This window comes from Empidonax traillii, unplaced genomic scaffold (assembly GCF_003031625.1).
Source record: "Empidonax traillii isolate 1590-97213 ecotype Southwest subspecies unplaced genomic scaffold, ASM303162v1 scaffold240:size1935192, whole genome shotgun sequence".
Taxonomy (NCBI): domain Eukaryota; kingdom Metazoa; phylum Chordata; class Aves; order Passeriformes; family Tyrannidae; genus Empidonax; species Empidonax traillii.
This window is the reverse complement of record NW_020955433.1, coordinates 836,799-862,595: the sequence shown is the minus strand read 5'-3', so window position 1 is coordinate 862,595 and position 25,797 is coordinate 836,799. Positions and strand designations below refer to the sequence as shown.

General features: G+C 37.7%; 1 protein-coding gene across 2 annotated transcripts; it reads left to right on the top strand.

The window, feature by feature from the left end:
* Window positions 1–3,352: 3,352 nt before the first annotated feature.
* Window positions 3,353–25,160, top strand: RELL1 (RELT like 1). 2 transcript variants are annotated; one of them, XR_003571727.1, is made up of 8 exons: window positions 3,353–3,468; window positions 12,415–12,651; window positions 14,351–14,422; window positions 15,663–15,720; window positions 18,307–18,546; window positions 19,238–19,425; window positions 22,685–22,953; window positions 23,506–25,160. XR_003571727.1 is itself a non-coding variant. In XM_027888546.1 (7 exons), the coding sequence occupies exons 1-6, from the start codon at window positions 3,381–3,383 to the stop codon at window positions 19,416–19,418; spliced, it is 876 nt and encodes a 291-aa protein (XP_027744347.1). In that variant the 5' UTR covers window positions 3,353–3,380; the 3' UTR covers window positions 19,419–19,425; window positions 22,685–25,160. The 2 variants fall into 2 exon arrangements, 1 of the variants encoding a protein (XP_027744347.1); XM_027888546.1 differs by having other exon boundaries at window positions 22,685–25,160.
* Window positions 25,161–25,797: the final 637 nt, after the last annotated feature.

The window sequence follows — 25,797 nt, the reverse complement described above, 5'->3', positions numbered from 1 at the left end:
GTCATATAAAAGGGCTCGAGGATGTGAGATTTCCAGTGTCACTTTTTTGTTTTTACATTTAAGACCATGTTACTTAAGATGTGAAAGCAATGGGTTCCTGTCTTCTGCTAATGCTCCCAATGTTTATTCTTTCTGTATCTTTTACAAATGGGGATAGATAGTTGCCTGGTCTGTTCAGGCATTCTTACCAATAAAAATGAAAATCCAGAATAAGTCTTCCAATAAAGAAAGTCAACAGTGAAATTTGGTTTGGAGATGAAAAATCAAGAATCAGTAGTGGGTAAAGTCAAAGACTACTTCAAGAAAATTTCTTGACTGGTTTGCAACAGAAAGACTGCTTACATGTTTCCTAACTCATTGCATTCTCTAGTAATAGGAACATAGAAATCTTGAGGAAATAACTGACATGGAGTGGGCCAATTAAACCTTATTGCAACTTAGTTTTGAGACTGTTAAGGAAATGCTCTAGTGTTTTGAATGAGATTTATTATTTTCTGTAAAAGCTGGCGGGTGGTTTCACAGATCTTCTAGTGGCAAAGCTGATTTAATAGTTCCCACATGCCCAGCGGTGTTTGTTCCAGTGGGTGAAGAATGGCAGAAAGTTACTGCCTCAGAAATTGTGCTAGTTCACTGCTTGTGAGCTCTGCTGTAAACCCAGATTAGTTCTCTAATCCTAAAAAAAAAAAAAAAAAAAAAAAAGAAGTACAACCTTTCTTTCTGAAGTCAGAGAGAGACTCTGAGATACGACCTACCTGTGGAAAGTTTGTTTCATGGAGGTAGATACGGTTCAGTAATCCTGCTGCATTTTGCCATTACCTGTGAGTTGGAAACTGCAGTGATACACTTAACCCGAGAGAAAAGGGGGACTCTCTGTCTACCTAAGTCTGTCTCCTTTGTGACGCTGCTGGCACTTGACAGAACTGCGTCCTCAAAAAAAGAATAAATCAAAATTTAAGAGACAGAGCAGAGACAGCTCAGGTGAGCAGCAGCATTGTTTTCTGTAGAACACCAAGAGGAAGCAAGAATTGTTTTTATAAGCACAAAGAACCTTGTGTCCTGCTGCTTGACTTCCTCTTCTGTTTAAAGGACAGTTCGTCTCATTCCTTGTTAGTTTTGTTAATAAACAGGTAAGTCTCCCACCAAGTCTTCACGTAAGAAGACATCTGAGATTACGTGTTCTTGCTAATCTACTTGACTGAGAAGAGGTATTTCCAATTATAAACATTATATTAATTATATTAATTAAATTCCTGAACTCCTTTAGGCTGAGAATTTGAATTGATATACAGGTTAAAACTGAAAAAAAAAAAAAAAAAAAAGAAAATCAGCAATCCCTACTTCTGCTTATGTACTCCATTCAGCAGCTTCAGGTTGTTTAATGTTGTGTTTTGTTTTGTTTTTTTAAATTGGCTTTAACATTTCATTACTTATTCATAACTGTTTCTAACGGCTTACATCATCTATTCCCAGGACTGCTGTACCGGCTGTTCTACTGATTCACTGCTGATCAGCCAATAACACTCAGTTAAAGTGTTGCAGAATTTGCTCCCATCAGGACTCACCTTTGAATTGTGAAAACAACTGTAAAATCATAGCATTAATAGATCCTACAAATGGAAATGTAAACAAGTATCTAAACAATTAATAATGCTCTGTCACTAGACTCAGAAAATGCTTATTCTCTGGAAAAGCCTTTTTCCCTTGTGCCCAAAACCATAAAAGACCAAATGCCCAAAAGCATTACTTTTTGCTTGTGCACATGTTTATCTCAGATACTGAATCATCATAATATTTTAATATGTTTAAGTCTGAAAAAATTATTATATAAAAGATAATGGCTACAGTTTGTGCCATGAATAGAGTTGACAGTCAAGAGAGAGGAGAAGGTTATTTCCACAGCACTTTATCTTTGTCAAGTGTACAAATGGTACTGACATACTATTTTTGAGAACCTAATTTTCTGCATATGTTCTTTACTGGAAGACTGCGGGATAGTGGGGGGATAGTATGTCAGATGGGATGCTTGTCCCAAACAAGAAGGTGGCAGTCTGGTATTTACCTGGTATATACCTGTAGATAGGTGTAGTCAGGGGACGATAAGGGTATTTTTGCACACAATGTTGGTGCCAGGTAAAAAAACCATTCAGGAATGTACCTGCATTTATAATCATTGCAATATTGTTTCTTATATGAGTGGCATTTTTTTCCTTGTGAATTTAACATGAGTAAAAGTAAGTAAATAAATTATTTGGATTAAAATAACTTATAGCATTTAAACTCTAAGCTATAATTGCCTCTGCCTTGATAGAAGGATATGACTTTCGTTTCCTGCTATGTCAGTAGAAAAGTCCAGCTGCAGTTGCTGTAATATGAAGCAGGCCAAGATCTAAGCATGGGAGCTAGTTTAGCAGAGTATAAATCTAAGCTGGAGTTCAGCTGTGAAGATTTAAGGAACAAAGCATGAATTTGAGGCATAGTGCATGGGAAGAGGTTTGTGTTTCTGAACACTTGCATGTCCCGGTGTGAATGTTGCCATGGTGGCAGCAACTTCCACAGGGCCTGTGGCCCCTCATGGCAGGTGCAGTGCCCTGCCCTTACAGTAAGTAGCTCCAATGCAGCTCTGATAACAAAACGGCCCCGTGCGGGTGTCGGGATGCTCTGATACAGAGCGATTGTCCTGTGCCGTATCTCCTCAGCCCTGAGCCCTGCTACGCCCTGGCAGCGAGGAAGGTCCCGGCACGGTGAGCACGGCCACAGGGGTGGCAGTGACAGAGAAGCCTTGCCCGGCCACAGCTGAAACCCACTGTTGTCAAGGGAGACACCCCCAAACTTGCCTGGGTGAGAGGCTCCCCCATGGGCACCCCCCTGAGGGTGGCACTGCACTCCGGGTGCTTTGCAGCAAATGACAAACGCAAAGCAAGGGGGGTCAAGGAGTTATCTCCTTTAGGACATGATGCTCCGCACCCACCTCTCCCCCTCGCTGCGCCCCAGCGTTGATATTGCCGGGCGGAGGGGACTGGGCACGGGCCGGGCTCAGGAAATCACGTCTGGGAGCTGCAATACTAAACTGCTCCTGAGGGCGGGGGGCGACTTCGGCGTAGTCCCCGCTGGTGTACGTGAACGAGGCCCGAGCCGTTCCCCAGGGCCGGTTCGGGGCTAACCCGCACACATCCATCGCCCCGGGAAAGCCCCGTTCCCCCCCAGCCCCTCCCGCAGGCCGAGAGCCGGGCAGCAGCCCCGCCCGGGCCGGGCCGGCGGCCCCGCGCAGGCGCAGTGCGGGCAGGGCGTGCCGGCGGCGCTGGGCCGGGCCGGGCCGGGCCGGGCGGGTGGCGGCGGGGACGCCGCTGCCAGCGCGGAGCAGCGCGGGTGAGGCGCCGGCAATGGCTCCGGCAGTGACCGCCGGCGTTCCGCCGACTGCGCCATCGCTGGGCCCCACGGTTGCATGGCTGGGCGGCAGCTCCGGTATCGGTGGGTCGCTGCGGCCTCGGTCCTTCTCCGCGGGGGGACGCTTCAACCGGGGACGCCCTCGCTCCCCGCCGGCAGCCCCTGAGCCTCTCTGCGGGCTGTGACCGCGCTGGGCAGCGCAGCCTCTGCTGCCGCTCGGGTACTTTGGCTGGCCCCGCTGCTTCTGCCGGGAGCCTCCCCGCTTCCACGGCCGGGGCCGGAGCGGGTTACGCGGGGATCCGCGGCGCTCGGTGCTGCGCGGCCCGCGGCAGAGCGGCACGGGGGGTGCGGTGCCCCCCGCCCCGGCCCCGGGCAGGCGGGCAGGGACGGGGCTGAGCCCTCGCGGGGGCAGCGGCTCAGGTTTCTCCCGCCTGTCCGCGGGGCTCTCGGGGCGGGCGCTCCCGTGTCCTCGGGCGGGCTGCGAGTGCCCTCCGCGGTCGCAGGGCTCTTAGTGTCGGACAGCCCCGGCCTGGGGATTGAGTAAGTGTGGCCACGAGTTGCGGGAAAAAATAGAAAAACCTGTAATGAGCCATACAAACTCGAGGCTGGCGACTCCTCCGTAGTTGATTTATTTTGTTCTAGAATTGGATGGCTCTTAAGACAGAAGTGCGTTAAGGAATTGTGTCTATTTCAGCCCCTCTCGTGAGGTTAAACTTGACTTAGCGTTTGGGTTTTGGAAGTTAAGTTGACTGTTACGCTTGAGAACTCTGAAGAGCCCTTGCACCCATACCGTCACCAGAAATTAGCTCAAAATTACATTTACATTTTTTTGTTTATGTCTAACCCCAGCTGTTACTATTAACTTACTAATAATGTCAAAGTGAAACTGAATTTGTTGCTTGTGTAGTCTGAAGTGCTATTTTGTGCATTGTCTGTGCTTCTCAAACACTTCTGTTAAAATTTGATGCTCATTTTTACGTAGTAGGTAAGAGTATTAGCTTGTTTGAGAGTAAACGTCAAGCTTAGTGGAAATAGTTAAGATGGCCATACCTACTAGCAAAAAATTAGATAATAACTGTTTCTAGTTTCTACTTTTTTCTGTGCTTTTTGTGCATCTATATATTACTTGGTGCAGGCCCGGTTGGACAGAAAGGTTTGAGGTATCTACCATCTCCTGTTTGTTTTCTGAAAGCAAGAGGAATGGAGGGTTTGTCATCCAGTCCATCCTTCTCTTTGGAGAGTGGGAAGAAATAAGTACCACTAGGCATCTTGAATTTCAGATGTGTTAACTGGTAGTTGGTGCTACCTGATGCTCTAATTCTTTTTTGGTTTTCAGGTTTTGTGTGCAGGGGTAAGAGCAGGAGAGGAGCTGAGGATTTTTCTTCTCTTCTTGATCATTACTATCTTTTTTTTTTTTTTTAAAGCAGATAAAAAACTAATTTGTCCTTTGATGGTTGTTACTTCAGCATATTACTGCATGTTTCTACATGTTGGGATTATACAGTTTGCCTACTACTGGAATTTTGAAGAGAGTGTAAACAGCTGTTTTAGTAAACCAAAGGATGTGTATTCATAGGCTTATACTGACTTCCTACAAGTGTTTATACTCAGGATTGCTGTATTGAACTTGAAGGCAGTTATACTGGAGGAGTGTTAGTGTGCAATGTGCCTTTGTAGGATTTAATAATGATAGCAGCAATTTAGTCTGGTATATCTAGATGAATAGGATTGAACTTCTGCAGGCCAAAAGTTGGCAAGTATAGCAAGAAACGTGAAAGCTGTGAAAGAATTTTGTTCTTCCTCTGAGCTTGACAAGTAGCTTGCTGTCAATGTGTCTGCTGTATCATAGTATATCTTTTCACATAAGAGATACATTGGTTTTGGTTAAAATTGATTTTTGACTCCTGTAAACTAGTGAGGGTTGTTAGCTTAGTTATCTAAAACTAGCAATAGTTTTAGATATCTGATGTGTCCAGGAAGGATTGTATTTCATTTTTTTAACAACCATACTGGTGAAGTGTGTTTTGTTAAATGCACATGGTAGCTGTTTACAGTGTGTTTTATTTGAAAACTGAATTTTTTCCAGCAGAAATGGAAATGCAAAGCATCAATTCTCTGTGTTTTTGCAGTAGGAGCTATGTGCTGCTCAATAGTGACCAAAGCATTTACACCTTTTGCACTGCAATTTTAGCACTGGTAAATAGCAAATGTGAGCTTTTTGCCTCTGTATATGTTTGTGCAGCATTATCAACCTCATATTGTGCTTCACAAAGAATGGACTGAATCTCTGTTACTTCCCTTAGTATTTCAGTTTTTCCCTTTCTGAACAGGACAGAACTTCTCTAGGTACTCTTTATTTTTTTTTCTCATTGAATTCTAAATGATATCAGATGCCTTCATGGTGTGACTGTTTGGATTGGCTGGGTGACTGACAAGATGATTTATTAGGTTTGGTCTTCCCTTTTGGTTCCTAACAAGCTCTGTGTGGCAGTGTGGAAATTGCAATGCTTTAAAATAGTTGACAGTTACGTGCATTATACAGTAATACTTTTAGCTTTAGTTTGTTTGCTGTGAATAGGAACTGTCCTTTCATAGCAGGTGTCTCCTCTCTGAAGCCCCACCTCCAGGGTTTCAGCGAAGACGGCCTAAAACTTTTTGCAGACAACTTACTGGAAGTGTTGATGGGTGTGTAATTCAGAAAAAATTTGGATTAGTAAAGAACTTGCCAAGGGGGAGACTTAGCTTTCAGAGTAGAAAGCTCTCTTTCCAGACCTAGTGCAAAATTTACCCTCAGTCAAAATTAATGCAGTGACTTCAGTGAGCCGAAGACTTTGTCTCTAATGTAAGGACTCGTAGCAAGCTCCAGCCTGAGGTGCTATGAAAAACTTGCTGGCTTGTGATTGTGAGCGCAGTGCTGGGTAGGAAGGTGTGTCCTCCCTGAGGCTTGCTGCATGTGCTTTTCTATCAGTGTTCACGAAGTAGGTGCAGTTGGTATGTGCTCTAAAGAAATGCAGTTGATCCTTCTGCTCGTTTTCTTGAGATACTGCTTTTGACATATCTAATGGGGGTTTTGAAGTCTGTTCTTAACAGCAATTCTTAATCAACCTTGCTTAACCTCTAAGGCAGTTGGCAGTGCTGTTACTAGTTGTCAGTATGTTCTTTCATCATGTGGCTTCCTTTTTGTCACCATGTTTCCTGCCTATTTCACTTACGGCTGTAGGTTCTGATTACTACAAGGAAGCTAGAAATTGAGCGGAATTCACAAACTTGTTGAATGTTCTTCTCCGATGATAGGTGGTTTTCCTTTGTTACTCAGTTTATGCATATTCCCTGAAGTACAATTTCCTTGAACAATAGACAAAGCAAGTGGTAGGCAATAGGTTTTCTTCACTTAGGAGTTTTTTCTTCTAGAAAATAAGCGGTTTTTAACCTGTTCTTTACTGACTTTTCTAATTTGTCTACTCTCTTCTGTAGCTACCATCTTACTGGTAAGGCAGAGAAGCCCAAATGTTTACTAAATATTTTTGTGTGTGTGTGTGTGTGTTTTGGACAGTGATATGTTTTGACTTGTGATTGAAATTCCTTGTTATTTCATCTGATTAGTTTTGCAAAAGCAATTTGACCATAGTATTCCCAACAGATAAATACTATTTAAGTCAGATAACTTGTAAAAAGTGTATTTAATTTGAAGTTGCATCAATCTGTTCTTATTCAATTCACTAATGGTAAAATAACTAAAATCCTGTATTAAAGAAGTACATGATTACCATCAGGGTAAATGAATTGGCTAGATGATTTCACTGCTGAGCACTTGAATTAAGAATCTAAAAAATGAAATTTGACTTTGATAGTAGAAACTTCTATTGCAGCTCTAGTAGGTTGGTTTATTGTATTTCAGTAGAAACTTCTATTGCAGCTCTAGTAGGTTGGTTTATTGTATTTCTGAATAAGTTGAATGTACTGAATGAAAGTCTTTATCTCATTTAGAACTTTCTTATTTTAAGAAAGTATCCATCCCTCTTAAAATGCTAAGAAATATAAACTGGTATTTAACTAATTTCACTAAAACTCAAGTTTTTAAAAAATAAAGTTAGTTTTCTTAAATTCCTGAGAGTGAGGCATTTAGTGTGTATTTAGGAAATTGAGGAAATAAACACAGGATTTTTATTCTTGTGCCTGAACTTAAAAGTGTTAAACTTAAAATGAAAAAAAGTTTTATTTTAAATGATGCTTAAAATGAATGCTGTAAATCAAAGAACACATTCAGATTGAGCATCCTGGTCTAGTGAAGCTGTCCCAGCTAATGGCAGGGGAGCTGGGACTACGTAGTCCTTAAGGTCCTTTCCAATCCAGATCATTCTATGATCCATCCACCTTAGATGTCTGGCCAGGGAGTAGGAAGTCTCACTAGGGCACAGGCTTAAGCTCTGCCAGGGGAGGTTTAGGTTGGATATTAGAAAGAAGTTCTTTACAGAGAGAGTGATCAGGCACAGGAATGGCCTACCCAGAGAGGTGGTGGATTCACCGTCCTTGGAGGTTTTTAAGATGAGGCTGGATGTGACACTGAGTGCCATGATCTGGTAATCACAGTGGGGTTGGATCAAGGGTTGGACTTGATGATTTCGGAGGTCTCTTCCAACCCAGTTAATTCTATGATTCTATGCTTCTAGAGTTTAATGGAGTTTAAAAATATTTCCTTTAGAGCCAGGAGACGATGAAGCACAAGGTATGATTATCAGGAGCCTTTTCTTTGCAGGAAACTGGGCTCACAGGCTACCTGACCATTCCTCCCTATGGCATTGCCAGCTTCATCAGTGCTGTGATGATGCCCTTTTCACAGTGTGTAGGTCTGTGTGGTGAGTTGAACCAGAGGTGATCCAAGTGTGGAAGAAAGAAAAAAAAAAATCATCAGAAAATGGCAAAAAAGGAATCAAAACTCATCCATGGAAGCCATTTCGTGCCTAATTATTTTGAACCTTAAGTGATTGTTCTTTTCCTGCAGATGTGAGGACTGGCGTGTTAATGGTGAGGAGGGAGAGAAATGCATAAACTGACGTTGCTACCGAGGCGTGTTTTCCAGCTATGCTTAGCTGAGATGCTTGAGCAGATCGTGTGCCATATCTGAATATTTCATTTGTCTTGTACTTAAATAGGTTGTACATTATCATATTTAATTTCTTTAAATATCAGTTAGCATTAAGACCAACAATAGTTTGTTTCTGTACACTGTGAGTTTGATAGCTGTGTTTCATTTTCATGCCTGAGATCAGGGAACATGATCCTTTAAGTCCTTGAACTTTATGGAGAGGAAAATAGCGAATAAATATGTACTTATTTTTAGCAGGTAGATTGCTAGAAAAATCAAATTCATAAAATGTAAATAAAGCTCTTTAAAAGGCATGCCATAAGAGATAAATGGCATGGACATAATGAGCAAAATCCAGAGTAACCAAATAGGATTCTTTATCAGTGGAGCAGAGAGAAGATTACATCATTGTTTATGGACCACTTTCTGTAAATTAAACAATATGAAAACAAGTGGGATGTGCTTGAAGTAATCAGCTGGATGTAGATTATGCTGAGGTTTAGTATAGGAGAGTTAGAAAAATACAGTGCGTTATTTTAATGATGCGTTGTATATTGCTTATATAAGATCTAAACAGTTTTGATCTTTGTTATTAAAAGGATTTATTTTGCAAGAATCTGAGTAGGTCTTGAAGCAAGATAAGATTAAGATTAAATATTTCTAGAAATCTCCCATGTGCTTTTTGAAAAGTTTGAGAATTATCTATATTAATAAATATGCAAAGCTTTGAGATAACTGGCTCATATTGAGATCACTGACTCATAGTGATCGTGCCAAGTATGAAGTCCTTTGAAGTACATGCAGTTAAAACCAAGGGAAGAATGATTCTGCAACGCAATGCAAGCAGAGTCTGAGACTGTGGTAGTAGATACTAAAGGAGGAGTTGTTCTGATCCTCCATTTGCATTGAAAAAAAGACAATAGGTGTGGAGGGTGAGCTGTTACCTTTGCAGGATCTTTAGCCATGCTTGGCAGGAAATTGTCTAGGTTAATCCCACTTATTGACAGCAGGATGAAGTGGAATGACCTCTCTAAGGTGCTTCCAGCTCTCTTTCTGTGAGCTCATAAAATCTTGAGGGGGAAGGGTTTTTTACATAGTATTACTTTTGCTTACATGGTCTGCTCTAGCTTCATTCTTCTCCCAGCCTTGAAGACATTGTAGTCTTGGCATATTTTTGTGGTCAAACAATATTTTACTAATATGGAGGGAATATGGTATTTAACTAGGATGTTAATAATATGTCTAGGCCATGTAAAAATTGCAATGTAATGAAGGATGAAATATCTTTTCATTAATATGCTTTTTCCTCCTAGATTCTGTTTCCTAAAGGTGCTGTAAAATTTTCTTGAGCAGTTGCTAAAGTAGAAGAATGCTACCTTTGTGTCAGAGTAACACTGACTAGAACCAGTGTAAAAGTCTTGTCTGAGGTTGATTGTCTTATTCTTTACCTAGGAAGTAAAATATAAAGTAAGGACAGGCAATATTCAACTTCAGTGCCTAGCATATATTAATTTTTAAGCCACAAAAGCACGTGGCATCTGAATTAGTAGCATGAGTGCAATTCATGATTTCATTTTTAAGCATCACTTTAAATGTGCTGAATATTGCTCCTAAATATTTTCATTTAGATCACATCTTCATGTAATTTTGATATGTAGACTGGTATACAATGACTGGTGTATAAAAATGCCAGGGGAGAGCAAAACACTCAAGTAAATTAATTCCTTTATGAATTGACTTGAGTCAAGGAAGATTGCTGTGGCTTGAACTTGTCATTAAAACCATTGAGGAGCAACGGTGAATTGTGAGTATGAGGTAGTCTGATAATAAGCATAATGTGCCTCTGGGGAAGGAGAATAGGGATCATAAAATGAATGATGTAGCTATGACTTGGGACATAAAATATATTGCTCATTTAGGTAGGCAAGGCTGTGCATTATGTCATAACTGCTGAGGTTTTTTAGGGCAGGCTGTGTATGGTGTTTGATAATGAAAGCCTTGCTCTCCTTATAAGCACCAAATACTTGGTGCACCAAATATTTGATCCAGCTGGTTGATTTCTTCTAGGATATTTTGGTTTGCCTTTGGTGAATTTTTACATCTCTGAACAAAAAATGAACGGCATCAGGCAGTTTACGGACTTTGTGTAAATGATGCATTTTTATGGAACTGTTATTGATTTAATGTTTTACTAGTAACAAGCAAAATACCTTGCAAAGTTGTTTGTTTCTTGTTGATTTCTAATGGGAGAGTTGAATTTAAGGTATCTAAAGGCAACCAAAGAAAAGACATATAGACTTATGTGTATAAACTGGTATGTTGAAGTATCCATGCTAATGTGTTTTTAAATGAAAAAGAAAATTAAGAATGTTTTCCTGCCTAGTTCAAAAATTCTGTAAATCTTAACCCAGTTATCTGACTAATCTGTGCTACAGAGTATTCGGTTGATAAATTATGAGTTTTCCAACATTCTTCGGTCAGGAAAAAAAGTTCCAGTATAGGCACAGTTCTCCTTTTAACTTGCATAGCTTGCACCTGTTCTTTGAGGATTTGTCTAGATTGTCATCACCTGTTAACTGCTGATGAGATTGTTGCTGATGTGGTTTTCTTATTGGTGTTTCCTGTGTCTATAAGCAGTAGTACTACATCATAAAACAGATTATGTAGGAAGAAAAAGAAATAGAAAACAAAGAAACTCAAACCATGGTTCTTAACATGCAAGCATTTACATGTGTTATATATTAGATAGGCTGGGAATCTCTAACTGAGTGGTTTCTGATGGTTTGCTCTTCCAGAGGGTGGTGATGTGTGTTTTCAGTGGCTGCGTCAAGCTGATAGGGTTTCAGGTTGCTGATTTAAAAATAATTATGTAGAACATTACACTTTAGTATTTTTTAATAGAATCCTAGAATGCTAAGGGTTGGAAGGGACCTTAAAGATCATCTAGTCCCAACCCCTCCTGCCACGATTTTTTAAATTTATTTGTGTAAAATGACCATAAAAGTGGGCAAATGCTGGAACAGGTTGCCCTGAAATATGGACTGTTCGTCATTCAGATGGAGCTTACCTCAGCAACCTGATCTAATTAGTGCTGCTTTTAGCAGCATTTGGACTGGTGAACTGCAGAGGTCCCTTCTGATGTAAACTTATTATACTTTTAGTAGTTCAAAAATCCCAGTTTATAATGTGGAATATACATCTGTAATGTATATGAAATATCTGAAATTCAGAGCTTAAACAAAAATGCTTAATTGTGAATATACAGTTAGTGTGTGACTATGCTGTAACTTAAGTTCTTTGCACACAAAAATAATTCACTTTCACATCCTGTTTCAAGTTTAAATATAAAATGGTTTCCAAATCTCAGACAAGCAAAGAATTAGCTCACCTTATGCTGTTCAGTAGAGGGTAAATGTTCCTTGTCTTAGGAAATCCCATTGTCAAGAAAAAATTAGGGTTATTTCTCTCACACCTGATCCTTTTCTTTGCAAAGGTCATTACTAAATCCTGTATTTACTCACATATTAGGGACGGATCCACATTTTGTTGCCTATTTTTTATAAACTTAGGACTGGAGGAATGGTATGGCATTTTTCTTGATGATGTGAGCAAGGAACAATGGTGATGTTTTTCTTCTGTGAAATATGCAAGCCCTCTATTTGAGATGACAAGCCTGTCAGGCTAGAATATTGTTGGTTCTTCACTGTTCCATCGAAGAAATACCACGTGCGTTTTTTGGATGTTAGGCATTTGCAATTGTTTGTTGAAGAGGAACTATCTGCTGCTGCAGGTGTAAGTTCTCAGCCAGTAGAGTGTGTTGTCCACATCATCACAGAAGGTACATCACACTGACACTGTGGGGATTTGGATGTGCTTGTAATTTTCTAAATGCTTTCAAGTGGTTTACAGTCTATCGCGATAACTGTGTGTATTTGTTTACATAGATGGAGAGGCTCCCCAGGTTTTGTCAATCCATGACTTACAGACTACTTTGACAACTAAAACTGATGGCAATGATGGCAAGACTGAACACCTAGAGTATATTGCCTTTGCTTTGGTTCCTGTTTTCTTCATCATGGGTCTTTTGGGGATCCTTATCTGCCATGTCCTTAAGAAAAAAGGTTATCGCTGTACAACGGAGGCTGAAGAAGTAGAAGAAGAAAAACTTGATGAAAAAATAGGTAATCAAGTCTAATAAACAAGTTCCTATTTCTGTACATTGCAACTGCTATGAAATAATTTATTGTGAGACTTCTGTCATTTCTCTGTCTATTTTGACATGAAAGCAATATTAAGAAAAATATTACATTGAATGTCATTTGGGTTTTTGGCCAATCAAAACTAGCAGTGTTCCAGTTTCCCATGCAAGTCCTCTCATATTGTCAGTACATTTGTTTGCAACTCCACAGTGCAGTTGGAGTCACCAGATAACTTTTTTTTGCATTCTACATCTGTTTACAACAAAGTATTAGTTTACATAGTTCTATGTGAGGAGTAGCAAAAGGCTGCCATTTAAAGCCTAAAATCTTATTATGTTTAGCAATCTTAATTTGCACCTGCTGTGCCGTCATGGTCATCTCCCCTTCTCCTTATAAAACCAAACCTTTGGACTGAATGCCTGCATTCTGTTTTATGGCATATCTGCTTCTTTTCATTGTTCTTAAAGATACCTTTATTTTTGTCCTAATGTCTGTTTGTACCCTTGTTTTTATGGTTCCTTATTCCCATCTGTTCTTACTTGGGGAAAATAAAAGGGCATTATCACTTGGGAAGGCATAGAGTAACCCAGTATAGCATTTGGGTAAGTAAAAACAAGAGCCAAGTCACTTGTAAATACTCGGGGCCTCTTCCTTTCTCTAAATTAATTTCTGTCAGTAGGCTCATAATGAATGTAAATTACAGTGGCTCTGTGGTAAGGGTAGAGCCATGTGGTGCAGTAATGATGTGTTGGTGTGTTCTTAAGCATTTACTGCCTGGGGCATGTGAGGAGTGAGTGGAACTGTCTGGTCTGTCAGTTCACCTGAGTGTTAAACAGCAAGGGAATCGGTAGGGTAGTGAAAGGGGGACATCATCTACATCTCAGTTTTGGGAAGTAACTGTTTCTAAGTTACATTGCACAGTTACAGGTGTTAAGATGAAACATGGGTACAGAGGTTTACTCATTTACTATGCAGCAAAGAATTTAGGGTCTTGTCTGTCAAACTTGCCTCAATCCTATTTATTTTTTAATAAAGCTTTATAACAATTATTAGGGAAGGGCAGAGTTGTGCCTTTCGACTTTTCTAGTTGTCACATTGACTATTTTGTCCCTTCGGAGGTTATTTTGGGGAAGCTTTCAGTTCTGTTAATGGGTACTTTCTATTCCAAAAGTTTTCAGATTTTTTTCATTCAAGTAATCAATTGTTATGTCCTTTTAGATGTGGTGAAAAACTTAAATTGAATCCTTGTCATATTAGAAGCCATTAATACCTATTTTAGAATAGTGACTTGAGACAGTTAAATGATCTGTTTTGTTTTGGTTTTTCTCCGTAATGTTATGATTAGAAATACTTTTCTCTTGTTTGTCTTCTGCTTCGTAGCTAGAGAAGGAATTTTGACATATGGTTGTGAAAATACTGTTTATTTAATTCTTAGCTGAATTTGTTAGAGCTGAGGTGCAGATCATAAACTTGTGTTCGTATTTTTTCCTGAATAAAGACTGAAAAGTCTTATTAATCTTTTCCTCCATAGTGACAATAGATCTTGTCTTTTGGTTTTTTAATGTAGTTTCTTCTGGTGTGTTTGGTTTTGTTGTGGCTTCTTTGAAATTTTGTTTTAAAATAATTCAGTTTCTGATTCAGAAGGCCAAGATACTGACAATGTATTTATTTTTTTGCACAGAAATGAATGAAACTATACATGAGAATAGTGACACTGTGGGACAAATAGTTAACTACATCATGAAAAATGAAGGTATAGTATTGTGACATTGAAGTTATCAGCCTTTGTGATAGTGTTCTGTAACAAATATATGTTTTTCAGATAATCTGAAGTATATGTTTTCATTTAATAACTGATCTGTTCCTGCTTAGCTCTTTGAAATTGCCTTCACAAGGCAAAACTTCAAGCAGAATAGGGAAGTTTTTCACTTACCTGAAAATTATATTGGATGGAAGATAAAGTCATGCATTCCCTCATACTTTATTGAGGGATTGATTTTTTTTTCTTTTTTTGCTTCAACCTTTTGCTTTGTGAAGTAAAAGCTCAAGGTTACTTTCTTAGTGGCAGTGTTTAAAGCCTGTGGAAACTTCTATGTTTTGACTACATTAAACTTTTTGTCTTGAAGTGATTTTTGCAGCTCTTGTCTGATGAGATGTTTGTGCATAACTGAGACAGTAGGGTATACCAGCACTAATGATGAATTTTGCACATGGTATCTTCATGTGTTGTGTGTGCAAAGTAAAGGCTAAAGAGGAAGATATGACTGAAAAAATAAAATCACAGTTAAGCACCCCATGGAATACTTAATTAGTTCAGAATGTATTTGCCTAATAGAAGAAACTTTTAGAAGACTGGATGTTCTTATAGTACAAGAACCTTTAGCCTCTTAGTTTTGTATAAATCAGAGTTCTAAGTATTGAACTGGCTTTGAGTTAGTTCTGAATGAAGACTAGTTCTCTGGAATAATGGTATTTTGGGGTTTGTGTCTGGGGTTTGGGGGTTTTGTTGTTTGTGGTGTTTTTGTTTGTTTGTTTTTTAATTTTTTAAAGTTTTTTAATTTTTTTAACTGTTAGGGCTTTGAGCTTGTGTATTTGTCCTTGAGGTTAGGTTTAGATAATTTGTGTGTGTTTGAGAATATGTGAGCAATTGACAGTGCTTGATTGATAATTAATTTGCATTTTGTAAGGCTTACTTAAACTGGTGTTCTTAATCTGAAGTTGCTTTAAACATGCGAGGTGATTCAGAGATCTTGTTTGAGAGTTCTGTGCAGATGGCTGCGTTATATGGCTTGTGTTGGGGTGGAGCTTTAAGAAATTCCCATAGAATTAACATTTTTTTTCTGTAATTGTCTCTTATGCCTTTTTGGAGATGTACATAATGCAGTCATCTTTCTTTCAGATGAAATTTCTTTCAGGAACTTTAATCTTGCTTTATGTTTTTTCTAAAGTTAGAACTGTTCACTTTTGAAGAGTTCTGTTTATTCTCATTACAGCAAATGCTGATGTGTTAAAGGCCATGGTAGCAGATAGCAGTGTCTTTGAACCTGAAAGGTAATTACTTGTCATTTTAATGCATGTTTATGGAGGCAACTAAAATCATACCCTTTCAAAGGATTTTGTTTCGCAAACGCTTTTAGGAGTACGTCGCTTGCTTGAGCTACCAGCTAAGAGGATAGTACTTAGATTTTCTGTGGTGTCTGACTCCCTAAATTTTAGTATATGCTCTGGATTGGTGACTGGCTCTTCTGGGTATCTATTCTAGATGTGTGATACGGTTTTACTTCTTTTTGAGCTAAAGGTTACTGGTTTGCTTCAGAGTGAAGTTACTTAGAAGGTGGCTTAGTCCAAAGTTACTCTGACTTGAAAGAATGGAGGCAGCACTTATTTAATTTGTATGGATGTTAACTTAAAATAGACAACTCATTCTATGTCTCCTTCTAGTTTACTTTTTCCTTTGTAATTGTGGGAATATACATTGGCTGACCTATCTCTTATATTTTCACTGACTCCTATTTAGATAATTATGTAGAGAATTATGCAGCCTTACAGATGCATCATATGTGTAAAGTATTTGTACATGCATCTTATGTGTAAGAGTACTTATATCTATACATAAGTTCCTTTTAACTGTGTCTACTGCTACTTTAAATGCTCTTTATTTGTAATCCTGTGTTCATATTCAAAGCAGAGAAGATGGAAGTTCAAGTAGTATTGTGTCACCTGTAAAAGAAGTGGGAGTATTATAGTTTTAGCAAAACAAAGTTGATCATGCAACCATTAATCACCTGTTCTAATAGTGAGTGTCTTGGTTACTGAAGAAAAGAAATTGAACTTATAAAAAAGTATAGGAATTATTTTTAAGCTTCTACTGTGCCGTAGAAATATTTGTTTGAATTTTTTGCACAACCATGTTTGATGTTATTTTGGGAGTTTTAGACTATAGTTTCAGTGGTGAATTAAAATATGAAAAGTAAGGGGGAGGGAAAAATTCTTTACTCTTAGAGAATTTGACAGATACTCTTAAAACTTTTGTAAACAAGTGCAAATCCACTATGTATCTAAGTTCAGTGCACTATAAAATACTTGAATAATAATATATAGAATTATAGAATAATAATGGCTGAGTAAAATCTGCACTTCTGCCACTTGAAGCATTAGTTCCTGTCTTTGCTTCAGATACTGAACAGATTTTATTTTTCTTAATAGCATTTTCTTATTTATTTGAAGACCATTAAATGTCTGCTGACAATATTTTTATTTGGAAAATAAGCATACAAGTAACTCCAGTCTTCTACAGCATGTTTTACTTCTTTAATTTGTTCTTTCTCTTCTCCTTTGGAGTCTCTTCAGTTTGTTAGTATTTTTCTTGAAATAACATTTCTGAACCTGCATGGTAGGATCAGCTGTGTCATGATTAATGCTGAGTAATATAACTTTAGGTTCACAGGTTATACTCCTGTTATTTCCTGTGAAGTTTGTCCTTCTTAAGAACATTTTCATGATTCATGTTCAGCTCAGGATTATCTTTTAATGAAGAGTGATCATCTGTCCAGTTGCTTTTTAATTTGGGTTTGTGTAAAGGTTTTCTGCTGAAACAAAATTGCGTTGTCCTTACTGCAGTACATCCAGTATTTTTAGTAAGATTTGTGTACATGTGAGTGTCTTTCACGCTCTCCTCTGACCATCCTAATTTCCTGTCTTGTCCTCTACAGTTACTATGGGTGATCCAAAGTCTGTGGGTACTTTAGCTGTTCTTCTATTCTGTTACCCAGTGAAGTATTTAAAACACTGAATATCATCAGGACCAGAATAGCCCCACTCTGTATGTCTTTGCAGTTTCGTAGTAACTACTGATATATACCTTACTGTATGTCTTTTGAGTTTGGTGGTTTTTTTTACAAGGTGGGCTGCCTTACTCTACAGTTATTTCACTTTCGTGAACTCTGGTTTGCTTTAGGAGAATGTATTGCAAGGCAGCGTCAAAATTGATGTTGAAGTTCAAAAAAGTACATCTGTTTTCAATTTGTACTGTTTTTCAGTTTTAGAAGAAAATTATATTGATTTGATTAGATATTCTCGAATGCCTTTTGGTGGTTTTACTGTTTTTCCTTTCTTTCTAGGTACTCAAATTTTATTTTTTTCCCCTGAAACTAAATGATTCATTTCTTTTTGTCACAGACATTTTAGTTTTGCCTCTTTTCAGTATTATGGGACTGTGCTCTTCTTCTGGGAGTTCTTTGAGATACAGTTCTGAAATACTTTCTGTAGTTTTCCGGGAGTGAATGTAATGAGCTTATTGGATGTCTTCATCAGTATAAGTTCATGTAACTTGTTCTCTTCTATTTTAGCCTGATTTTTTTTTTCCCTCTTCATTTCCTTGCTTTGTGTGTTAGTTACCTTAATTACATGACCGCAGATGAATTCATTTCTGGAAGTGATTTTGACTGCAAAAATATGGTACCAGGGGAAATCTTAAACTAGACATTATCACAAATAAATAATCCCTGAAAAAACTAGCTGTTCACTAAACATAATTGAAGGTTATTTTTTTTTTATTTTTCATTTCATAAGAAACTTATAAAAGGATTTTATACTAAACATTATAACATTATATTTCCTTTATACATTTTCTTACAGCCCTTTATCTCCTACCTCTCCTGAGAGTCCAGTGAGTCCAGGGACTCCTTTGTCACCTGGTGCTGTTCCATTCAAGCACAATTGCAAAGCCCATCACTTCCATACTGTCGGAGGAGTGGTGGAAAAGGATGTTTGTACTCGTTGTAGTCACAAACGATGGCACCTTATAAAGCCAGCTCACAAATCTAAAGAGAACAGAAGAAGTCGTATTGGAGAAGTTACAGTCCTTTCTGTGGGAAGGTAAGCCTTAGGTCATTTTGTTGTATACTTTTCTTAGGAATGCTGCAGTGGCCCGTGTTGGATCAGATATCCATTGATTCAACGCTGTTTATAGCAGCAGTGATTTTTTTTTTTCCATACCCATGTTAGTATTAGACTGAAATTATTTCTGGAATAATTGATAAAATATTTCTGGAATAATTAATTAAAAAAAAGTTATTTTTTTGTTAAGAACTATGTAAAAAGATGGAGATTTACTGTGGGTATAAATCCAGTGCTATCGCTCAATTGATACAGACTAAAAAGAAACAAGGATTCACACATAATAAATTCCTCTGTTTCTGAATTTGGTATTTCTCAAGTAAGTGTGAACTATAGAAGCCACTTCATTTTCCTTGTTATTTTTAATTTCTAACTTATGTTGTAGTTCTCTTTGAGAATTACTGTTCTAAAAAGTAGTATACAGTCTGTGGATTCTGCTTTAAAACAAAATTTCCTGAGAAAGTGTGATTCAGCAGTAGTGAGTACAAGAAAGACATGTAGGTAATAGGAAGGAAGATTGCTCTGAAGTGAAGCAGGGTCTATGTGGGTGTCTGATCTGATGTTAGTTCTTCAGACCTGGAAATTTGTTCCTTCCCATACACCCGGTCTCGAGGATGATCTAACTAATCCCTGGGGAAATAAAACTCAATCTTTCTTTTGTTTCCTTAAGATTCCGAGTCACAAAAGTGGAGCACAAATCAAATTCCAAAGAACGGAAGAGCTTGATGTCTGTTAGCGGCGTGGAGAGTGTCAATGGTGACATGCCTGCCACGCCTGCGAAACAAGAAGTGAGCGAAGCACCTGCCACGCCTGCAAAACAGGAAATGCAAGAGAGGAGAAGCTCAGAGTAAACTGCAGGTATCAAACATTTGGAACTGTATTGAAAGCATTCTGTTGTGAAATATATGATGTCAGTAAGGTTGAGAATGTATCAGTTCGATGGGAAAACTCATCTTTCAGTTTCAAAACTCTCTACACAAGTCTGCAAAATTTATATTTGATAACTCAGTTAATGATAACTTGGTAAAAGCTTATTTACCCACCAAGTTCTTATCTAATTGTTTCTTTTCAGATTTTTTGTTTAGAGTAAATGTTGAAATAAAAACTTCTTTGTGGAGGTGACATCACTAGTGCACAAAATAAAACATTGGCATATTAATGTTTGGCAAAAAACAATGGCTCAGATTTAGTAGCAGTGTGCTTATTACTCAAACAAGTGCTACTGACAGTTGTATCACTGGAATAACTACCGTGCTTCTTCCTTGTGCTTGCTGCTTTGTACTGTGTGCTTATTCGGGATGATTGCTTACTGGATACTTCTCTGATAGATCAGTGGAGCTTTGACTAATAACAGTGGAGACACATGAAACTGCCTGTATCACAGGGACCTAACTAAGCCAGGCGGTTGGCGTTTTCTTGTGAGTCATTAAACTTCAGTCAATTGCTTGAGGTACTCTATTAAGCATGTCAAAAACATGTCTGGCATGGTTTTGGAATGCAACACTGACTGTGTTGGTTTTTTTACCTTTTAAGAATGTTGGGGGAAAAAAACCCTGTAAGTTAATATGGTTTGCTTCCAATTGAGGACACACTGATTGATAATATGAAGGGGAAAGGTGATTTTACACAAATGTCATTCAAAATTTAGACTTGACCCTTAAGGAAGAAAGGTTCTAGAGTGGCATAATAAAGTACTGGACTTGAAGAAAGTGAACAAAATACACAGTTTCTGTATGATGAGAGAAATGATAAAAGTATGTTGTGTCAGCTCGGTCCTGTTTCAAACTCTTGGTAACTTCAAATAGGAGAGGGAAATGCACAAGAGGAAATTGGGACTGTTTACAAATGCAACAAGACTCAAACCCCTTTGAGTATCTTGAGATTAAAGTAGAGAGCTGATATGCAGTGGGGATACTTCTTCCAACGTTTGCTGGCAGCACAGGTCTGACTAATCAAGAGTGTATTTGTCTGACCGCTTTGCCATATCACTAAATTCTACTCAGGGTTTTTTTCAAGAGGAGGAGATGTCATATGCTTCCCAATATTTAAAAGTTGTGGAGGGTAATGAAATAAATTGTTTTATTTGCTCATTGGTTAAGAAGGTAATAATAGGCCAAATTGCAAGGAGTTGGAGTTCAAGTTTCAAAACATACAAGTTAGAATAAAATATTACATCTTTATTGCTGGACATTTGTAAGATGAGACTGGACAAATGCTTTTCAATGCCAGTGTTTTGATTTTTGTTCTGTAACAGATTTTGTCAAGTCATAGCTGCCTAGTGGCTGCTGTTTCATTGTTGCTGTATAATCTGTGAAGAATCTACAGATGTCAGTGAAAGACAAACTTTGCTCTTACTTTCTGATTCAGAATTATGTCCTTATGCTCAGGTTTTTTTTTAATATTGGTGTGGTTTCTTTTTTACTTCTTCCCTTTCTAAAAATCAATATTAGCTAAATGCAGTAAGAGGTAACCTCTTCCTTCACTGGTGGCATTGGGATTTCTGTGCCCAGCTAGTTGTTTTGTTACTCCTATGACTAGTTTTATTTCTTTTCTAGATGTCTAATGGTAACATCAGATTGTTCATAATACGATGTTTTTAATTGAAGGCAGGCTGGTTATCTTCTCTTTAAACATGAGAAAAAGAAAGCATATGTGAAAATAAATTTCAGTGCACTTTGATTGAAAAAAAACCACATTTTTTCATCACTCTAAAATGTTTTGTAGTCCTGTTTTTCTTTCTAATTTGTTCTTTCCTCTCCTAAATAAGAAAGCTTTTTCCTGTAATTGCCTAAAAGTTTTAGAAATTGAAACCATTACTACTTTAATCTAAAAATAAACTGTTCTCTAGAGAGATATGGTAGTAAAGCTATAAAAGATTCTCCATCTACGGCAACTTTTTTACTGTAGAACCTCCCTTAGGAATAAAGTTTTGCCCCTTCTGAAAACAAATGTTCTAATAGCAGAGAAATGGCTCTGTAAAATCTTTTAATGGTCTCTCCAGTCCAACAGAGCTATTTTGTAAATCATCTGGGAAATTAGCCAGGCCTTTTTGATGTGTACTACAAAAAATAAACATCTTTCTTGAAAGGCTTTGATACTGTTTACTAGCATGGTTCTAGATTAGTTTTTGTCCACTGTCATGAAAAGCTATTTATATGTGAACAGGCATTAGTTAGACCTTTACTTCATTTACTTATTTCAGACTTCTAATAAATTATTGTAGCTTAATTTACTGAAACTGAACAGATAAGCAGCATTTAAGACTTTTGTGCCTCCAGTCAATAAATGTCTGATTAAAAGCTTATAGTTCTGGGAAATTTGGCTCAGATCTTCAGATGCAGAGGAAGAAGACAAACACAGATGTCTGTTTAACTGCTGCCAGAGAAGGTTTGTTCTCTCATACGGAGGCAGTAGATTTGTGCTTTGTGGCTGACTTTACCTGCTGTTACTGAGAGTTCCTGTATGAGATGGAATTCCTGAGTTGGGCAGTCCCTGAGTGATGTAGTATTGTTGGTTGCTTGTGCTCACTGCTACTCTCAAGTTCAGGGTTTTTTTCCCCTAAACTGACATGTTCTGAAGTGACCTTTGTAGTGTTTCAGCTTATCCAGTGCATTGCTGGCTGCATCATTTGAAGTTGTAGCATGTCTTCTCCGTGTCTCCAAGGTCCATGTTCTCAAAAGGCTCAATTTCATCAGTAAAGTTTATTTAAAATATGTGTAGTGGCACATAAAAGATGTAGTAGATACATAGCTGATAGCTGAAGTCAAAACTTTTGAGTTGACCTCTTGCACATCCATTTTAAGTACTGGGTAAACAAACCAGCATACAGGTACACTGAAGCTATGTAACATTTTCCATTCCTAGTGCTTTGCACTGTGGTGTGATTTGTCAGTTTGTCCATGTGTTTGTCTGTTCTTTTCAAGCACCAGCTGAATTTTTAGCTCATCTTTAGGATTTCGCACGCTAAACGTGGAATGCACTGCAACCACTTCATGTGATTATGGCTTTTTTTTTTTTTCCATTTCAGAGCATCTGCTAACTTTTTAATTGGTGTATTCATCCTGAAACTAATTTTGCTATTTAGGGTTATTTTTAGAATTGTTTTCTTCTCTTACAGGTGGAACTTTCAGAAGAAGCTTGTCTGTGAGCACTTTGGAGAAAACTGAAAACTCCCAAGAGATGCATACTATTTAAGGAAATGTATTTATGGCACTGGAGCATTACAGGTTCTGTGATGGCATTCATGCAAGGTTGAACACTTAGTGGGTTTTGACCAGTAAAATCAGTAAGATTTAGACACTTAAATACTGTTGAGCTGTGCGGACATCATACCAAGTGGCTTCATCTTGGAAAGAAAGCATACACACAAGTTTTTGGACAGGAAAGGTAAAAGCCTTATGAAGTCTTTAATTTTTTTTGTACTTAGACAAGCATTTCTAGTGAGCTCAATATTAAGGAATACAATGACCCTGTGGATAAACTGCGTTCACCCCAGTGATCCATCTGGATTTTAATTTTTCTGTTCTACCCACTCCAGAATTGACAAGTGTTTTCTGAGGATAAAAGCCAACCTTTGAGGGATGAAAATATTCTTTTAATCTAACTGCTAGGAGCCAAGTAAAACATACAAGGAAATAATTATGTCAGCCTCTGCATCTGTGCCTGTAGTACATAAGCCCTCAAGCTCTGTGAAGGGTACTTTACAGCAGAGTGCTTCAGCTATATGTTCATATGTTAAATTGTTGTTTTCCCCCCACCTCTTACCTTCCCCTTACTACTTATTATAGGCTGAAGATCATATTTTCCTACGCAGCTGGATGAGCTCTTGGGAAGGTTACTTTCCTCAAGGCTTTTGTTCTCCCATCTTCTTGTAACTGTTCACTCGTATTTGAAGAATACCTAATAGTTTTGCTTTTCTTTTTTTGTTTTTACCCACAGGTTCCTTATTAAGCTAAGGCAGCATATTTCAACCCTTAGATAAGGATATGGAATATTTGGCATTAAAAAATTTATGGAATATATACTAAAGTGCTTCAGAGTGGCTTTATTGGACTGAGGGTAGCATTGGCACCAAAAACTTAAGGCAGTGTCACTGCCTTCATATTTTAAGTGTTACTTACTGCTAGAAATACCATGGTATTGTGATGTTAATTCTTTGTGTCTACTTATGATCTCTGCTTTGTCCTGTTACTTGTTTTGGGGAGGGAAGTCTCTGTAATACTTAGCAAACTTTTCTGTGTAGTAGAAACTGAAAAACAACGTTTGTTCTGAGTGCCTAAGAATGTAAGCTCTAATGTAATGCATTTTAGTAGAAATTGCACTATATTCTGAGAACTGAAACTTAATCTACTTTATGAACTCAATGAAAATCAGTGTATGTTTTTGAAATTGATTTATTTTAAATTAGTACTTTCAGTCTCTTTACTCCAAATGCTCTAAACTGTTTTTACTTCATATCAGAATTGTTTCTTCATAAATTTATGCAGTGTTAACAGTCAGAGTGTACAAAATTAACCTTGCTTGTGTATTAGATACTCCTGTATCTTGTCAGGAAACATTAAGTTTTTCACTCTTGGTGAAAGCATGTGCTGCTGATGGTCTTCCTTCTACTTGTATCTCCAAGGTATTGATTAGGCCTATTTAGCGATGATATATTTGCCAAAAAACCACATCACTGCCCACCAAAGCTGAAAATAATAAGTGGTTTTTTTTTTTTTTTTGTTTGTTTGGTTTTTTTTTTTGTTTTTAATGATGTTTTTAGAGATAATTGTCTGTTCTTGAGAACCCAAAATAACTGTTTGGCTAGGACCGGAACCTGAGTGTTCAGCATCCCTGCTCCCCTTAATTTAAACTTGGCTTATGAAATCTCTTCAGTATTTAAGTGCAACATAAACACCAAGCTCACCTTACAGGCATATATGTTAAACTTCACTTGATTATTTGTGTGAAGAACTAATCTTTTTAGAAGATGTAATTAGTATTGATTATAGTGGTTAACTTTCAGTTTCCAAGAGATTGATAGCTGTGAGTATAAAATGTTACTGGGAAAAGGGAATATTGGGAAAACCCAAGTTTCAAATAATTTTCATAAAGGAATTACACAATTACAGACTGTTCCAGAAGCTTTTTTTTAAAAAAAGAGCGTTTTATTTTGATGCCGTATTTTGATACATGATGGGTTAGTACTGCAAATAAATTTGTCAAAAGAATGGAAGAAAGTTTAAACAGAAATATGTATTTTTTTACTTAAAAAAGTAGTTTCTATTTTGATTCCATTGAAAATATGTAGAATAAAGGGAATGGAAAGATGTTGAATATGTAAAATGTTTACCTGTATAAAATAGTTGAATAAGGTATTATCAGACCTGATATGTTCAAGAATTGAATTTATGCATTGCTTCTTGAGTAAGAGAGAATTTAGAAACTGTGCCTGTTTCACTGCCTTTAACACTACACTGCTGTTTTATAGGGGTATGGATATTGCCATATTAGTCTGCCTTTCTTAAATTTGCATATCAAATGTATTTTAACAAAACAGTTTATATACAACTTTTATACTACCAAGCAGTAAATAAAAAATATTGATTCTTAAACTTGCTTGTGACTGCCTTAAACCTGCATCCATTGCGTGGAATTTACCACAATCTTAATGTACAAAGCAATCTCTTTGCATCTCAAGTTTTTGTTTATGGAGGTAGTAAGAAGGTTAGGTGTTTGTATGATGTACTTCAGAGCAGTTTTATTTTCTTCAGAAAGGACAATTACAAGTATTACTTTAGTTCCATGTGTTATATGGAAAAGAAGGAAATCTGTGCTTTAATCCAAGCTGATATCTGATCAGATTAAAAGTATTAAGACTTTTAATTTTTTATTTTATTCGACATTATGTTTTTCAGAAACATGCAACATTATTCTCAATTCTTTTTGTAAGGTAGGGAATGAAAAATCACAAATAACAGCAAGCTCTTGCGGTTGTTTCCTCTCAGCCTGTGTCCTTCTGTGCTTAATTTGTTACATGATGTTCTCACAGATGACTGATCTGTAAATGGCATTAAAAATGGGTTTTGCTGTATGAATAGTGAAGAAGGCTTGAAGCAAGTTGTTATGGCTAGCTGAGATGTAATTATCAGTGTACCTTCCCGTTTGCAGGTTTGTTTTGTTTTTTTTTTTAATTTTTTTCAGTGTTCCTAGCTGTATCACATAGGATCTGTTTTGAGCTCTGGACATTGA